Genomic DNA, 19,346 nt, shown 5'->3' on the forward strand with positions numbered 1-19,346 from the left:
CCCCAAAAAAGAAGAAGAAGCAAGCAGGTGTGGCCACTGTAATATTTTACCAAGTAGGCTTCAACCCAAAGCAAGTTAGAAGATATAGGAAAGAATAGTACACACCTGTCAAAGGGTGTACTATTGGAAAGTTCACCAAGAGGATGTTGTCACTCTAAATACTTATGCACCAAACACAACAGTACCCATGCTCATAAAAGAAATACTACAGAGGCTATAAGTAATGGGAGACTTCAATACCTACTCTCACCAATAGACATCCAGATTCACCCAACTGAGAAACCAGACAAATCTGACCAATAGACAGGTCATCCAGACAAAAACTAAACAAAGAAATGCTAGAGTTAAATAACATCATAAAACAAATGGGCCTAACAGCTATTTACAGAATATTTCACCCAAACACAGAAGAGTATATTTTCTTCTCAGCAGCTTACAGATCTTTTCTCCAACCACATACTTGCACACAATGCATGTCTCAACAGATGTAAGAAAATTAAAAATTATACCCTGCATCCTATATGACCACTGGGAATTAAAGCTGGCTACCAGAAACAATAGAATGTATACAAGCATACAGAAACTGAATAACTCACTAATGACTGAAAAATGGGTCAAGCTAGAAATCAAGAAGGAAATTTAAAACTCTTTAGAAGTGACTGAGAACTAAAATACAACATACCTAAACCTATGGAACACAATTAAAGGAAGTTCTAAGATGCAAGTTCATAGCGCACCAAGAGCTTACATTTAAATATAGAAGAGAACTCATGTTAGTAACTTACTAGCACACCTGAAAGTTCTAGGACAAGAGGAAAAATAACACCCAAAAATGGCAAGATGGCAAGAAGTAAATAGAATCATTTTTTAAAGTCACAGAGGAATTAATAGTCAGTTATTTATATATGAATAGATAGATCCCTTTCCTCTCCTTTCTCTTGATTGATTTGACTCTATATACAGCCATCCTCCTTTTGATCAGGTTCAGTTCCTGACTGCACAGCACCAACCACAGACATAAAAAGGAAAGGTGAAAAATGTTTGCATGGTTTCCCCGGTGACAAAGTAAATGGTGATGCTTCCCATTTGTTGATTGCTCATTTATCTCATGCTGATACTGGCATGCATGAGTAGGAGCTGAAGGAGTTTGCAACCCTATAGGAAGAACAACAATATCAACCAACCAGACCCCCCTCCAGAGCTCCCAGGGACTTAACCACCAATCAAAGAGTACACATGGAGGGACCCATGGTTCCAGCCGAATATATAGCAGAGGATGAACTTATCAGTCATCAATGGGAGGAGAGGCCCTTGGTCCTGTGATGGCTCGATGGCCCAGTGTAGGGGAATGCTAGGGAAGTAAGGCAGGAGTGGGTGGATGGGTGGGAGAGAGAGCACCCTCATAGAGTCAGGGGGAGGCAGTGGGGGGCTGTGGAGGGGAAACTGCAAAGGGGTATAACCTTTAAAGTATAAATAAATAAAATAACCAATAAAAACTTCTTAAAATTAAAAAAGAAAGAAAGAAAGAAAGAGAAGAAAGCTTGTAAGAGCCAGACAGTCAGAGTCTGCTATCGGATTGTGTCTCCTAGGAATGTCAGAAGCCACCCCCATAAAGTTTCACCGGCATGACTACCCAAATGTGAGCTGGACAAAGACAATAGAGCCCGCCATCTAGTTACCCAGTGCCAAATGGTCAGCCCTGAAAACGTACATCCATACAAGTAACATCATAGAGCCTGAGCGGGTTATTTTAGGTGTGTGTGTGTGTGTGTGTGTGTGTGTGTGTGTGTGTACATATAACATTAATGGGGAAAGAAGACCATAAATTTGAAAGAGAGCAAGGAAAGGTGAGTGAGAGTGCTCGGAGGAAGGAAAGATGGTGTGATTTGATCCCAAAAGTGAAATTAAAGTAAAACAGACAAAATTTAAAGTTCTACAGACGAAAGGGTGATTGGTGGGTTTTTTTTTTTTTTTTTTTTTTTTTTTTTTTTTTTTTTTTTTTTTTGCTTGTGATATTGTTAATTTTCGTTTGCTTTCACTTGTCCTTTTTACCATAGCTAGACCTTTTTTCCGTTTTCTCCTCTGAGAGAGATTAGAGGAAAAGGATTTTTTTAAGCATATGAGTATATTCACAGAGAACATTTTTACAATCACACCTGATAATCGTAGTAACTGCAGGAATTGTCTAACACACCACCCAAAACTACTAGGAAAAGCGAAGCCCGTTCATCCTGCCAGGCTTTATATTTCAGTCAAGTGTACCTCGTCTGGCAGGTCACCACAGGCGAGTCCACGAAGGTGGCAGAGACGTCACAGGGGATCCTCAAGGCAGGTACTGCCACATTCACCAGGTCTATCTCCAGCTGAGAGCCATTGTTGGGGTAAAGAATACTTCTATCCAAACCTAAACACAAGGAGAAATCTCAGGCTAAGAAGACAAAGAGGGGCAATGCGAACATTGGCCACAAGAGGGCAATGTAAGACATTGCGTTTGCCTGAGGATAAAATTAACGCTCATTTCCAAAGGGAAGTACACTGTTTCACAAACGTTCTATGAGCTTATAAATGTTTTCTCTCTCTTCATGTCTGCCTACTCCCTAGCAACTTCAACCCTCCAAGTTGCTTTGTGTCATAGTGGAAATGGGCATGGTAAGGCATGGTTTAGGGGTTCCTAACATGGAATCATTTGTAAGGGCAACAGCCAAGAGAGGGAGTAGTATTTCTATGCTGTTCATTTCCACGTCATTTCGTCTTCCCAAGCATCCCACCGTGAGGATGCTGATGCTGCAGTGGCCTCTGCTGTGACACTGACTACTTAGCATCTGCAAAAACAGAGTTGGGTCTCTGTTCATCCTGCTCAGTCCCTCCTTTAGAGCTGTTCTATGAAGTGAGGATTCATAATTCTTTGGATTTTAGATCAATAAATTCAACACCCAATTTCAGGAAAGCCCAAACCTACCGTCAAAAACAACTGTGATCCATGTTCCCCCTGCAAGGCTACCTTCTGCCGGTTCAATCTGGAAACTCGAGTAAGGTTCTGTCAATAAGAGAAAACACTGGTTATGAAGGTTATGTACAATCTACTAGTACCTCCAGGACTTTAAAGCAGACTTTAGTGTTATATACCATCCAGTAGCCAGATGAAGCACGGATCACCGGGCCCTAGTACCAGAGTTTCTGGTTCAAAGTATCCACTTCTACTTAGGCATTATTGGTCCAGAGAACATACCTTCAGAGTCTTACTTTAAGGAAAATGGATAGCTCTCATTTTATCAATCCAGAACCCCAGTGTTCACCAGGACAGTCCTGAATTTCTGCTTCTCTTAGAAATAATCTCAAAGACAAGCTTGGCTCTCTTGGACCCACAATGCCTCTCTTCTCTTTTGCACTCTTTATTAAGACAGCCACATCTAAATGTAAATGTTACTCCGTATATCATACTTCTTGTGAAGAGGAAAAAACTTTTTTTTAAGTTTTTAAAACAACTTTTTATTTATTTTATGTGAATATGCTCTCGCATTCTTCAGACACACCAGAAGAGGGCATCAGATCCCATGGTTGTGAGCCACCACGTGGTTGCTGGGAATTGAACTTAGGACCTCTGGAAGAGCAGTCAGTGCTCTTAACCACTGAGCCATCTCTCCAGCCTGAGGAAAAGCTTAAGATATGCCTGATTCCTTTATTATTATTATTATTATTATTATTATTATTATTATTATTATTATCCTCTAGCTTTCTGTTTTGAGCTCTTTTGAACACATGATCAGAATAACTCCCCAAATGCATCAAAGGCATTCATGATTTTTGCCTTGAACGATCATAGACAGATTAAAGCGAGAGTGTTATAAACTTCCTTTAGGAGACAAAGAGAGTATGAATTTTTTTATTAGATATTTTATTTTTATTTTTTATTAGATGTTTTCTTTATTTACAATATCTCCTTTCCTAGGTTCCCCTCCAAAAGAAAAAAATAAAATAAGAAAAAAAATAAAATAAAACAAAAACTAAAGCAATCCCCTGTTCCCTCCCCCCTCCCCCTGCTCACCACCCCACCCTCTCCCACTTCCTGGCATTCACCTACACTAGGGCATAGAACCTTCACAGGGCCAAGGTCCTCTCCTCCCATTGATGACCGACTTGGCCATCCTCTGCTATACACATGCTTGCTGGAGCCATGAGTCCCCCCATGTGTACTTTTTGGTTGGAGTTTAGTCCCTGGGAGCTCTGAGGGTACTAGTTAGTTCATATTGTTGTTCGTGCTAACGGGCTGCAAACCCTTCAGCTCCTTGGGTCCTTTCTCTAGCTCCTTCATTGGGGAGCCTGTACTCAGTCCAATGGTTGGCTGTGAGCCTCTACTTCTGTATTAGTCGGGTACTGTCAGAGCCAAGAGTATGAACTTTAAATACTAGGCTACGTTGGGTTTAATAACATCTTTGAAGATATTCCCAGATATGTCTTGGTCAAGGCGAAGCTACTTCAAGGAGGCTAGCAAAAATTACTCAGTACCTCCATATGATAATAAACAAAGTGTTGTGTGTTATCTGTAGAAGCCTGCTTCATTTCCATGTCAAGAATTTCCAAGGGTAAACCAGGCATTGCCTGGGGACTAGCCCTGGGCATTATGTATAGAAACCATGTAGGAAGCTCACTACACTCCTAAGACTGATGGAAACCCATTCACATCGAGGTGTCAGCCATGTCACACTGTCCTCAGACCTCAGAGATGATTACATACTTTTAACCGAAGAAGACAAAAAATATCATAAGAAAATACAGAGGATTACCAAACTCAGAGAGAAATGGAAGCGTGATTAGAGGAAAAGTGTAATTATAATACAAGCAGCCATTAGTCACCAAGACACAATTCCTTAGGGAAGATATAACAATGAAACCTAATAAGAATTGTATCTACTAGCCCAAAAAAAGGGATTATAGAAAAAGTTATCATTAAAATATTTGAATTGCAACAGTAACCCCTACTGGCCATTTAAAGTTGACATATCTATTTATAACAATATAGCAAATAACCTCAGATACTCATCAAGAAAAAAAAATTATTACTTTAGATCCCAGAGCAGATACTTCAACACTTCCTTCTAAAATGATGGCTTCACTCACATTTTAAGTGAGCAAGTAAAACTTGTACATGTCTACAGTATAAAAGCAACGTAATATTGTCAAGGTAACCTAGTAGTATGATCTGTACTCTGTTCAAACATTTTCTACTTACTTGCTAACAGTAGTATTTCCATACTCAGCAGAGAGATCAGCCAGGCAGGCATCATATCCAGTTAGATCAGCAGCACGATGTAGCTTTTGTGCCTTATAAAACATAAAGTGGAAAAATTCTGTTTTGCCTACATACTATCAATTTTGCCTACATACTACATACTATACTGAGACAGAAAATTAAAGAGATGATTTAAATGTAGTGCTAGCCCAACGAGTGTGGTTCTATTTCATTGAAAAAGACTCCCTGTACCCCCTACACACAGACACACACACACAGAGAGAGAGAGAGCACAGCACATGGAGGCCATTACAGAAAGCTACAAATTGTGAAAATGTAGAGAACAACTCCCTCGGAATGCCCAGTCCAAATCTATACATCTACAACAAAACCCCTACCCATAAGTCTCTGAGAAAGAGGGGGCAGAAAGATTGCAAGGGCTGGAGGACCAGGAAGTCTGCTACAATGAAGTGTCCTCTAGATATGACAGGAAAGCCACACCTATGAAACCTCAACAGTATGGCTGCTTTAACAAGTCTTGGCCAATGACAACCAGTTGACATGCCAATGTGGATAGGGAAAGCACATGGGGGCCCTCTCTTAAATGAAGAGCTACTGGCAATTAAAAACTGCTGAGCTCATCATAGTGTATTTACCTATCTATCCACACATATATGTAACAATAATAATTAACGAATAAGAAGCTATGAGTTTAAAGGGGACTGGGGGGGCTGGAGACAGTAGGGGGAAAGGAAAGATGTAATTACATTTAAAACAATTAAACAAATATGTAAGTAAAGGATGTAGTACTATCTCCTCTAGAGGCACCTACTATCTTCCAAGGCTCAGAAGAGAGTCAGCATACAAGAAACATTATAGAAAATCACCACGCAGCTCATCTTGTCCCAATAACTATTTAATGCATGTTTAAACCGTTCATTAATTCACCATTGAACAAAAGGTAATCACAGGAATAACTTTTAGTTATCTGAGCACGAGTAACCAGCCAGGGGTCCATGTTGCTTTCTCATACCCCAGCTTCCCATCCTATGATGGTCAGATTTGAACCCTAGATGATAGACACACTGTATTTCTTGTTAGCAATCAAGCAAGGCTTCCATCTGTGGACCTCTACCTCAACCATTAATCTTCCATGGCTTTGAGAGTTAATGGCCTCGTCCTCCAGTAAATCTTTCCTCAGAGGTCTCTCAAATTTCCAGTTCACATCCTGGAGCCAGAATCAGATACTGTCTGTTTGCTGTCATGCGGCCTTACCTCCAGAGATCACGCTGGTCCAGAGACCAGTTATCCATTTCCATAAGGATGGCAGTATAAGGGCCTGACATAGTACTCAAAGACTTCATTCATACATTTTTAAATACCACACATCTTATATTACAGATCTAGAATAAATGGCTTTTTCTCCATGATGAGGAAAACAGAATTCACATAGCCTGGCCGTATGAAGGCTGAGAGATCCTCTCTAACACCAGCCAGAAGTGAATAGACAAATATTCCTAAAACCCTGACTCCGAGGATCTCTGAAAGTTTGAAAACCAAAATGAATAAGTCCATGTCATTACATATACATTAATGTAAATTTCTATGAAAACACTCAATGTGATAGTAGTTACAACCACTCCAGAACTCCCCAATAGTTTTACAAACAGATTGTCTAGCGTCCCTCCGCTACCTGCCCAAGTGTAGTGAATTTATCATACAGGTGTGTCCTGTTGAAGCTAGCTCACAAGAGATAATAACTTCCATTTAGTTCAGGACTGGGAAGGTTTATCACATACCCAACAGATGCTGAATATTACACTGGAAGCCAGGAAAATAAAGTCTTTGTGTCTGTCCTTAGTCCCCAGCAAAGGGGAGGCGTGGGATCTTTTGAGGTTTGAAAGAAGTGTTGACATTACCAGGTGTCCTTTTACATTGCAAAATGTCCTACGTCCTCTGGTCTATTTGTAATTGAATTCCATTTACAAACATCCAGCTTTCAGTAATGCATCTCCTACAAAAGCATGACAGGACAGAGGATTTGCCACCTAGCCCCTAGGCACAGGATCCAACTTGCATGTTCTGCCCGGCATGCAACCCAATCTGGGCGCATTATTTTATAATATTTCATCTTAATGCCTGGTCCCATGCTTAGAACAACGGAAGTAAGCACCCCCACAATGAGTTCCAATAAACTCGAAGTTCAGAAATACCTATTTTTCTCCAAAACAAAACAGTCACATCAACCATAAATGTCACTTTGCTGGGTGGGGATTCATTCAAGTCTGCTCATCGTTCCTGGGGATAAACTCGGTGTCTATTAATTTTAAGGAGAATGTTTCAGCCCCAGAGAAGTGCACTGTACATCCAGTTAAGCCCTCTTCCTGCCGGTCTTGGTCTTCTCTTTCTTCTGCCCCCTCCCCCACCCCTCTTCTCTCAGCATTCCCCTCCCCTGGGAGCCTGAAAGGCAGTTTCCAGTGTTCTTACTGTGGACCTCCCACTCCCACTTCCTTTTGCTCACTGAAATGACAGCGGGAGAAGCAGCTCTAGAAAAGGAAGTCTTTTCTGAATCAAACAGTACCTGATGCAGTGTCTGCCTTGTGCCTCAAAGAAGAGAAACCCGTTCCCTTCTAAAAGATGCCGCGTTATCCAGTGACAGCCAGCCTGCAGCTCTAGCTATTGTGCAGGTAGCTCACTTCATGTTGGACTGGAACTCACCTAACTCGTCTCTGTTCTGGCCAAACGTGCATCAGAGTGAAAGCTCACAAATGACCACAGGGCAAGTTTAATAATTAACGTGAGCCACTTAGAGACCTAAAGAAAGGGCTGCTTACATTTTTCTCCTCTTACTGTATGTGTCTCAGACAAGAATTTAAAAAAAAACAAAAACAAAAAACAGTCTAGCCAGTGTGGCCAGTGGGCACTCAAGTGATTGAAAGGAGGTGCCAGAAAGACAGCCAGTGAGCAGAGAGCCCAGCAGGAACGCATTACATGCTTCATGGGTGTTCTCTGCCTGATCCTGTGCCCTGTGCGGGCTTTCAGTGTGGTCCATTATACTTGATGTCTTATTGGTTTCAAAAATAGGGCACAGGCTGGGGTTCAAAGGTCACCAGAGTAGATCAGTTCCTTCATAGAGTACTGTTGCTGTCTTGTGCTTGCTCTTTCTGCAAGCTCAGATATATTTCCTTTGTTTGCATCTTCAGGACAAGACTACTAACAAGCTCATGCTATTGCTAACTCGCAAGCTTTTATACCACCCCTTGATGCCTTTTCTAAATCTTGGCTATCCTTCTAGAAATAATCCCTTCAATAATTTTTATCTTAAATATGGCTTCTATTTCCTTCTAGGACTCTAAGGTTCAAATATACTCTAAAAGATAACTACGTTCCCATCCTGGCAATATACAGTTCACAGTCATCAAAACTTGAGTGCAACTTGCTAAATTACTCAGCAGGGTTGAGCTGCTCAATAGTGTCTGACTCATATAAGCTATTCCCAAAACTACGTGTACATCCTTTAGGGGAAAATACTATATTTACTCTTCTATAAACCCAAATAGATTGCACTGTGCTTTATACGGAGTAGACTGTATAAAGTGGATTTATTAGGGGTATATGTGAAGAAAACCACTCTGAAGTAGATATGGGTAATGAAAGCAAAATATTGAAACTAAGGATGCTTGAGGCCATTTTTGGTTTGGGTTTTTTCCCCTTTCCTTACTTAAAAAAAAAATATTGTCTTCAATTTACATCCCCATTGCTGATAGAAGGAGGGCAGATCATCAGGCACGTGGGACAGTAGCATGATTTTCTACTGAAGAACTTCATTAGGCAGCTAGAGCCTCAGAGCAAACCCTTCCTGTCTTCCATGGTCAACTCTTGAGATGCTTCACCTCACATTGCACTGTCAGAACCTCCCTGGAGAAAGATCCCCCTTTTTCCCCTCTGGGATTGGCCCAGCCTGTCATCCCTGCTTTTCTTCAGCCCTCTTTTCTTCACGAAGATACAAAATAAAGGAAAATCATATTCTCTGGGTATGATTTCCCATCATCATACCCAGAATCATACATCGTACATCAGAATCACAGGCTCAAATGTTGAGGCAACGTGACTCTCACCCAGGGCCTAACCTAAGGGTAAAACATTAGTGTCAGACTCTCATTAACAAACTTTCTTTACTGTCAAGGGCCACGCAGGAGGAATGACAAATAGCTTTAGAACTCATGGAATGCAGCCCACCGGTTAGCGTGGCCACATGGGTGCGCCATGGTTGAGGCATGACCCTGAGAACCATGTGTTTTCTGCTCTGCTTGCTACCCTCACATCCCTTTTAATCTAAGACTTGTATGGAAACTCGAAGGGGGCTTCCAGCCCCTCAGTAGGCAGTATCTCTGGCACTCACAGTAATAGTGCTGATCTCTTTCAGGCAGTGCTGCTGGAGAAGATTAATGATCCTATCACCTCCATAGAGAACTTAGAGACACAGACGGTCATCAATGACTACCACCTTTAGAAAGCCTTTGAATAAATAAAATTGTTAGTGAAGCTAGGTTGTGATGTTCTTGCTATTGACTCTGATGTAGAAAATCTTAGGGAACAATTTGAAGTTCAGAAAGGCACACTCACTTTTTTTATTATTTTATTTATTTAAAAATAAAGAAAAATTTTAAATATTTTTTTATTTACATGTCATATGATATCTCCTTCCCCGGTTTCCCCTTCGAAAAAAAATTTAAAAATAAAAATAAAAATAAATTTAAAAAAAAAAACAAACCTGTTCCCTCCCTCCTCCCCCTGCTCGACAACCCACCCTCTCCCACTTCCTGGCCCTGGCATTCCCCTACACTGGGGCATAGAACCTTCACAGGACCAAGGGCCTTTCTTCCCATTGATGACCGACTAGATCATCCTATGCTACATATGCTGCTGGAGCCATTAGTCCCACCGTGTGTACTCTTTGGTTGGTGTTTTAGTCCCTGGGAGCTCTGAGGGTACTAGTTAGTTCATATTGTTGTTCGTCCTAAGGGGCTGCAAACCCCTCAGCTCCTTGGGTCAGAAAGGCACACACACTCTTAGTAGTTGAGCTAAGGACCCTTTATGGTCAAGGAACAAGAATAATGGCAACCCTGGCTGACGTGACTCTCACTGAGGCCGGACTGGTGATGACTGATTTCTTATATTCATTTTGCCCTCAGCCTCCTGATGTGATTTAATAAGAATTTCTGATGCAAAGATGTGCATTCTGGGGATGTAAAGTAGATGTGACTGATTTTTGATATAAAAGTTTAGATTTGTGATTCATTTAAGATTTTTATACGATTACTTTTAAAGATAAATAATAAAATAATTAATCCTTTCTTGCTGCCTGCCAGTAAGAGAAGCTGGCTGAGAAAACTATCTTGCTTGCTCACATTTTGTTAATCTATAACAAATTGCTTAGTTGTAAATCTATGTGGGTTCTTGGGAATAACTTGTTTTCTTTACTTGTACTACATAGTGTCATATCATGTAAAAGTATTGGGAACATATTGGTTTTTCATAGTCCTTCACTAGAAGAAACTAGAATGAAATCACATTGCAACTTTATAGGGCTTAAAAGATTTTGATGGGGCATATAGGCCATAGGAGAAAGAATAAAGTTGTTAGAACATTGTTCTTTCCACCCATCAATTATGTCCTTATGTAAATATGTCCTTATGTAAAGTTTCTATGAGAATATGTTGGAACTTCATCCTATTCACCTTCCAAGTATGTATATGCATGTATGTATGTATGTATGTATGTATGTATGTATATATGTGTGTAAGTGTGTATACATGCACATACTATGAGTGTGTGTGTGCGAGTGTGTTAGAACTTTGTTCCATTCATCCACTAGATATGTGTGTATATGTGCATATGTATATGTGTGAAGTGCTTGGAGCCTGCTTGTTGGAGCTTTGCTCCATCCATTCTATGTGTAAACATATATATGTATATACACATATATGTATATGTATACATGTATGTATTCATGTATATATGTATTTGTATGTATGAAGCTATTGAACTCTATAACTTTTGTTTCATCCACTCACTATGTGTGCATGAATTTTCTCTTCTCCTTCTCATCTACCCCAAGGAGTTAAAAGAGTTCAGAATTTTTCACTGGTCATAGGGAGTGCCAACCCCAGTAAATTATGCTTTGGTCCCACAGAGAAAAGTTTGCTGAGTCATTTCTCTAATCACTGGCTGCTATAGGCAGACTAACTTTCATCAGTGGCTATAAGCACTGACCCCCATTGGCTGCCTGCCTCAGTTTACCCACCCCACCGGTGCCAAAGCTGGTTATTGGCACTTTCCCAGCAAACAAATTTACTCAGAGATAACTTGTACTTATTGCTTCTATCCTAAGCCCTTTGTGGCTTGTTGGCTTATTTTAATAATAGTCATGCTTCTTGTCCAGAAGACATACTGGGGAGACCTATACCTTCCTAATGAAAATCACAGAGTCCCTTAAGGTTATGGGGTGTCAAAGGTGGAACTAGCTTGTACAGCCTGTGGACTAGAAGACACACTGAGATGCCTGACTGCTCTACAAAGCTTGATGTCTGGGGTCATAGAATACTCTCTACCTTAGTCATCCTGAGGACATCACTGCCCTGTGGTACTCCAGGAAGCCAGTTCACACTGCTGATATAGAGTCATCAGAATACCATGACATCATGCAATTTCCATGGGCTTTGGAGTTTTCTGAGTGCATAAGAGTTCCGGTTTTGAAGCAAAGAACGTTCCACATTAATCAAGATGACTAATACCCTGAAATTTCAAAATTTAAAAATAAACGTTAAGGGACTTAAGAAATGAATATGGGATGTGTGATATTTTTAGACTCATCTTATTCCAAGAAAAAAAAAACGACCCTTTCTATAACTTGATACTTGGAGTGGATAGACTTTAGCTGCTCTCTCAGTTTGATTCCTGCTATGTCACACTAGAGAGATGTTGCAATAGTCAGTGTTTCCTAAATCAGAGAGACACTCCTTTCTTTGAATTTGGAAAGCATCATATCACCGCATGTCAGTTTCTGAATTACAGCCATTTCTTTCTCCCCATGTTCTGCATAATTTAAAATAAACCATGCCAGCAGGGAGCAACAACACTAAAACAATTAATTTTTTTTTCCATTTTATACCTTGCTGCTGAGGTCTAGAAGCCCAAATGAGCTTACAGAAATGTCTCTCACACTTGGTTTTAAAATGGTGAATCATGCATTTCTGAAGCCCAAATCGAATGCTTGCTGTAGTGGCAGAATGTTTATAATACTGTCAAGTTTTTGTATCTAATAATTTTCAAAGTGGAAGGAATGGTTGTCCCCTTTCTGTAAACTGTTGCACTGTTAGAACAGCATGGTGCCTGACATCATATGAGTGATACAGATGAGGAAAATCCTGCAGGATAATGAAGACATCAAGTAATGAGTCAGGTCACTCAGGGAGCAATTATCAGGACCATAACAACTATTCAGATATCTTATTTGAGAAGCTAAGTAGCATGGCATGGTTTTAGAAGCTGGTTACACATTCTTTGTCAATTCTATCTTTAAATGCAGAGACTATATTTCTTACCTTATAAATCTGAATAGATCTTTGAGCTTGCTCAGTTAATACCAGAAGGCAGCAGCAACCCCACATTTGACCACTGTAATTAAAAACCGAAGACAAGCATGTGTCAGATTCTCAACATTTTTTCCAGTACTGTGAAATAAAGTTGGGGTCTCAAACGTATTAGGCAAGTACTCTGCCACTGAGTTTATCCCAAGCCCTCTTTAGAATTTTTATTTTGGGACAAAAATCTTACTAAGTTGCTGAAGCTGACCTTGAACTACTTACTGTAGTCCAGACAGGTCTTAAAATTTGCCTGCCTTGGCCTCCCAAGTTGATGGATTACAGGTCTGTACTGCTAAGCTGGGCTTTAGATACTCAGCATTTCAAAGAGGTGTCTGCTTTCCCGCCACTGTCAAATTGGGTCATATGTCTCTGAGGGTTAGTTGGGTAGAACTGAAAAGACTCTAGCAGCTTAAAGCAGTATCCATGTGGCTCACAGAAGCTCAACATAGTAGATACTCGAGAGACATCTGTTGAACGTGCAGATGAACAATGTCAAGTGTATCAAGCATCTGCTGCAAATAGTTAATAATTACTAGCTTTATGGACTTCTCTGCTAACTTTTTTCATTATTTCACTTACACATCAGAAAGGTCCTACCATGTTTTTTTGGACTCATGATTTGATGGTCCCATCCAACATGGTGGGGAAACGCACAGTAGTGAGAGCTCACATTACATTCACAATCAGAAAGCAGGGATGAATGCTGGTCCTCAACTCACTTTCCTCTCTTTAAACAGCCCAGAACACCAGTTCATAAAATATTATCATCCTCCTTTTAGAGAAAGTCTGCCCACCTCAATGAACTGAATTTAGAAGCTCCACCGTAGGCATGCACATAACTTGATGCCCCTCAGTGATTGTAGACCTGGTGAGGTTGGCTATCCATGTTAATCATCACAGTGGGAGTCTGAGAGAGGTGGATATCTCTGTGTGGCTGAGAGAAGCACTAAAAGCTTGGTGGCATAGGCCATCCAGCTCATGAAGAACATTTCGGCTATGTCTTGGAAACAGTGTTCTACCATGGAGAGCTGGGAAGGCTGTGCATATTTGTATGTCATCCAATGATATTAAAAGGCACAGAGAGATAACTGAAGGCTATAGAGTGGAAGAGGGGGGAAATTTACATAAAAATAAACAATGAAGTTTCATTAACTATTCTATAAGGAAGAAGAGTAAATATAACAGGAATGGCTATGTCTACACTAATACTACTAATAGCAGCTCCAATTCTAGCAACATCCAGAGCTCAAAGGAGATATAACAATTTCCTTATGAATATCACATACGGATAAAGAGAATTTGACTAGTGCCATAATACAGCTTAATGGGCCAGGAATGATGCGCGTGGTTCCTAGTATGGACAGTTATAAAAATGGAAGTGGTGAGTGAAGTCGTGAGATGTGGTGTGGGCAACCAGTTTCTACTCCATTGCTAGGCTAATGCACCCATCCACTGCTTGTGCTTCCTTTATAGCTGAGCCCTCTGTAGAGGGAGCCTCAAGCCATAGGACCCATCTTGCCATAAAATGCCTCCAAGATTATATAATTCTGCGGGGGAGAGGGGGTTGGGACATGCCTTTAATCCAAGCACTTGGGAGATCAAGGCAAGTGGATATCTGAGTTTGAAGCCAGCCTGGTCAACAGAGTAAGTTCCAGAACAGCCAGAGCTACATAGAGAAGCTCTGTCTCAAAAAAATCAATCGAAAAAAAAAATTATATACTTCCCTCAAGTGCTCAGGTTCCTTGACTAGCTGACGCAGGATGTGGAAGGCAAGGCCCCTCTCTTCAGAGAGGAGTATGCCCAGCACCCCTCATGATCTGAAGCTCCTTAAGATCAGGCTGAAGTTAGACGGCAACCTGCCACTCCTGCTCAGACTCTAAAATTACCTTAAGTCCTCTTCCTCAATAAATACCTTGCCCAACATCTGTCACAGAGGTCTGTCTCAGGGCTCAGAAAAGCAACCTACAACAGGGAGGAAGGTAGCCAGAAAAAGGTTTCTTGGAGGCAATGAATGATTCAGCCTGAACTGTCTTCAGAGACACTAGAATTTAATGTGGTACTTATTTAATGTGGAATCAATTATCAGATAAGTACAGCTTCATGTTTACAACTTCCTCATCTTGTAGTCTCTGGCAAGATACTTAACTATGGGTGGGTCCCAGGAGTGCCTAAGTCTTGACATTTTCTACAGCATTTCTAGATGACACCTGAAGCAGCTGCAGTCCAAGGCCAGTTACCTTTACCTTGAGTGACTCTGTCATTAGGTTCATACATTATGAATTCAGTGTGTGCCTAGAACCAAAACATGCAGGGATACACTGGTTCAAACTCTCCAGAACTCCAGTTTCCATATGCAAAGTAGGAATCCTTGTTCTTCAGTTCTATCCACAAGATAAAGTAACATAGTGTACTGGCTGGTTTTGTATCAACTTGACACAAGCTGTAGTTATCACACAGAAAGGAGTTTCAGTTGAGGAAATGCCTCCATGAGATCCAGCTGTAAGGCATTTTCTCAATTACTGATCAAGAGGAGAGGACCCCTTATGGGCGGTACCATCTTTGGGCTGGTAGTCTTGAGTTCTATAAGAAAGCAGTCTGAGCAAGCCAGGGGAAGCAAGCCAGTAAGGAACATCACTCCAGGGCCTCTGTGTCAGCTCCTGCTTCTTGGCCTGTTTGAGTTCCAGTCCTGACTTCCTTTGGTGATCAAGAACAACATGGAAGTGTAAGCTGAATAAACCCTTTCCTCCTCAACTTGTTTCTTGGTCATGATGTTTGTGCAGGAATAGAAACCCTGACTAAGACACATAGTAAAGCTTAGGATAAGAAGCCAAGAGTAGCCCCATCAGTGACATCATTAATGCTGCCCCCCTGGAGGAGGACTCCTCTGCTCGGACAAAATATAAACTGATGGAGGCTACTGGGCTCTAAGCAGAACTCTCTGTCTGTCTGTCTGTCTATCTGTCTATCTGTCTATCTATATCTCTTCCTCCTCCTCCTCCTCCTCTTTCTTCTTCTCCTTCCTCCTCCTTGTTAAAAGGATGTAAGAAAGAGTCTTCCAAGTGACAACTTTGATTCTTCTCTGTGGAACCACATGTATGTTTTGTACCAAGCTGAAGATGTACAGAGAACAGGCTGAGTAAGAATGATGAAACCAAGACCACTCCCTCACATGGTCCTGCACTTGCAGGATTCCCATAAGTAAATGAGTCATGCCCTTTGATGGCATGGCTCAGCACTTTGATGGCACTGAGCATGCCTTATTTATAGACAGCAACTGCTACCGAACTTCAAAGGGGATACACACCCAAGGCCAACATGTGAAGGGAACACTTTGAAGTGCTAAATTCTCAATTCAGGAAAGTACAAAACAGCTCTGAAGACCCAACTGTAAACTGTGCCAAGAATGCCCACTTGTCCCCATAGTGTGGTGGATGATCAAAACCCTTTATGTCCCTCCTAGAAGTGCAGCTGTCTTCCAAGGCAGGTGGCACCATGGGCTTTACTTGACTTTCTGCCACAGTGAGACAAATTCTCATATTTACCAAACAAATGCATGGCCATCAGATACTGTCTTTCAGAAAAGGAATGCTTAGTTTTCTTCATATGGAAACACACACACACTACAGGAAAGGTTAAAACAATCCTGAAAAATGAAAGAACCATATCACCAGATATCCTTGATTTCAAGTTGTACTACAGAGCAACAGTAAAAGGAAAGAAAGAAAAGAAAGGGAAAGAAAAGAAAAGAAAGGGAAGGAAAAGAAAAGAAAAAAGAAAAGATCAGCACGGTCTTGACACAAAAACAGACGCGTGAACCAGTGGACTTGAATTGAAGAGCCAGTCTTATGAAATAGCCAGAAACACACACTAGAAAAAGAGGTAGAATATCCAACAAATGGTGCTGGTCAGACTGGACGTCTGCATATAAAACAATAAAAATAGATTCATACTTACCACCCTCAACAAAAGTCAAATCCAAGTAAATCGAAGGCCTCAAAGTGGAAGCAGATGCACTGAATCTGATAGAAGGTAAAGTGGGGGAAAGCTTTGAATTCAGTGGCACAGAAAAGGACTTTCTTAACAAAACACCATTACCACAGACACTACGATCAACAATTAATAAATAGGACCTCATGAAGCTGAAAAGCTTCGGCACAGCAAAGGACACCATTTGTCACTCAGACAAAGACACAGCCTACAGAATAGGAAAAGATTTTTTTTTTAACCAACTCCCATATCTGATAGGGAGATAATATCCAAAATATATAAAGAACTCAAAAACTATCAACAGAATAAATAATCCAATTAAAAAATGACATATGGAACTAAATATTTTCTGAAGGGAAAACAAAGATGGCTGAGAATTCTTCAACATCCTTAGTCATCCAGGCAGGAAATGCAAATCAACACTACTTTGAGATTTCATCTTATACCCATCATAATGGCTAAGATCGATAAAACAACTCATTCTGATAAGGATATCCAGCAAGGGGAACACTCAGACATTGCTGGTTGGAATACAAACTTGTACAGCCACAATGGAAAATGGAAGGCAAAAATGGAAGGCAAGATTGGAAGAGCTCAGGAGGTCAGGCACAATGAGGACTCAAGTTCAGATCCCCAGAATCCATATAAGGTGATAGAAAAAAAACCAGAGATCCCATACAGAAATAGGATAAAGAAGCAGGAGAATATCTGGAAATGTTCCTAGCCCAGCAAACCTGCAGCTGATGACAGTAAGAAATCCTGTCTCTCTGGACTGGAGAGATGGTTCAGTAGTTAAGAATACTGGTCGTTCTTCTAGAAGACTGGGTGTTCGATTCTCATCACCAGCATGGGGCCTCACAATCATCTGTAACTTCAGCCCTATGGGACCTGATATTTTCTCTTGGCCTCCAAGTGTATTAAGCATGTATGTGGTTCATAAGTACAGCAAATGTAGCCAAAGCCCTCATATGAAGTGGAAGGCAAGAGCTGACAACTGAGGCTGTCCTGAATCAGAGAGAGAGAGACAGAGACAAAGACAGAGACAGAGATAGAGACAGACAGAGAGAGAGGCAGAGACAAAGACAGAGACATAGACAGACGGAGACAGAAACAGACACAGAGAGAGACAGAGACATAGACAGAGAGAGACAGACAGAGAGAGACAGAGACATAGACAGAGAGAGACAGACAGAGACAGAGAGAGACAGAGACAAAGACAGAAACATAGACAGACAGAGACAGAGATAGAGACAGACACACATAGACAGACAGAGACAGAGATAGAGACAGACACAGAGAGAGACAGAGAGAGACAGAGACATAGACAGACAGAGAGAGACAGAGACAGAGAGACGTAGACAGACAGAGAGAGGGGAAAGGAAGGAAGGAGAAAGGGAAAAGAGAGAGGGTGATCATAAAAAGAAACACAAGTTACTAAATGTGACAGAGCAGACCTTCTTCATTGCCAAATAACAGAAAGTGGAGGGGAAAGGGAAAATTTTGGCCTCTTTAACTGAGTCCAGCACTTATAAGTAAGTCATGACCCAAAATCACAACACCAAACATATACAGGCAAACTACTGTCCAAATGAGTTCTGAGTACAGACTAAAATGATGCAAAGACACATTAAACCAGTACTCAATGAGAATGGGTAGGAATCAAGTGAGAAGAGCCATTTTTACCAGACCGGTTTGTCTTGATGGTGATGGGCTGTACTGGGGAACATGAAGGAGGAAGAGTCGAGAGCACGGAATGCTTGTTGTTTGTGGGTTCTTTTGTTAACCCCTTAGGCTTCTTGTACATCACCTTGGCCACCAAATTAATACAGCATCGCCACATTCCTTCCCTAAAATAAATTTAGTTAGGGTGATTTTTAACAAAAGGTTGGGCCAAGCTGCACAGAATGTTCTAGACAGTGCTTTAATGTAATCAGGAACTAGGCTAGATTTGCCTCTACATGGGCTGCTTTTCCCTTTGCCTACTTCTCTATGGTTTTGGAAAAGTCTACAGACAAGGAATATTTTCCCAAGGTCTTTTAATTTTTAAAGAGAAGGGGGCCATTACTTATAGAACAGGCTAATCTGGAACTCACAGATATCCACCTGCCTCTGCCCCCCCCCAAAGGCTAGGATTAAAGGCTTCTGCCACCACTACCTCCAGTGCCATTCAAAAGCTGAGAACTTTTTATACAAATAACCTTTCCATCCTATCCTGCTGTGGCTAGGACCCTCTCGGGACTCTCTCCCATTCTGCTGTGCTCATGCACTATAAAGATACTCCTGTGAAAATATCAGCTTAACTCCCGAAGTCCCACGATTTCTCTGCCTTTCAGACTCTTTCTTTGTCAGACAAGGGTAACTGACTGGGTTTTCTTTTTCTTTTCTCTTTTAGTGTTAGGTGAAAAAATGTGAGCAAATTGTGACCTATAAATAAAAGGTCTACTCATGTGCAAGAGTTTAGTGTTATTTGCCATTTTTAC

General features: G+C 41.0%; 1 protein-coding gene across 1 annotated transcript in view; it reads right to left on the reverse strand.

The window, feature by feature from the left end:
- Nucleotides 1–11,970, reverse strand: part of Pkhd1 (PKHD1 ciliary IPT domain containing fibrocystin/polyductin) — a 480,627-nt gene extending 468,657 nt beyond the window's left edge. The window contains exons 1-4 of the mRNA XM_031366970.1: nucleotides 11,845–11,970; nucleotides 5,231–5,322; nucleotides 2,960–3,037; nucleotides 2,263–2,404 (exon numbers count right to left, since the gene is read on the reverse strand). Of these exons, the coding sequence (XP_031222830.1) occupies nucleotides 2,263–2,404; nucleotides 2,960–3,037; nucleotides 5,231–5,285 (275 nt within the window). The 5' untranslated portion in view covers nucleotides 5,286–5,322; nucleotides 11,845–11,970. The remainder of the gene's footprint in view (nucleotides 1–2,262; nucleotides 2,405–2,959; nucleotides 3,038–5,230; nucleotides 5,323–11,844) is intronic.
- Between the last annotated feature and the right edge of the window lie 7,376 nt (nucleotides 11,971–19,346).

This window comes from Mastomys coucha, unplaced genomic scaffold, assembly GCF_008632895.1.
Source record: "Mastomys coucha isolate ucsf_1 unplaced genomic scaffold, UCSF_Mcou_1 pScaffold14, whole genome shotgun sequence".
In the NCBI taxonomy this organism is placed as follows: domain Eukaryota; kingdom Metazoa; phylum Chordata; class Mammalia; order Rodentia; family Muridae; genus Mastomys; species Mastomys coucha.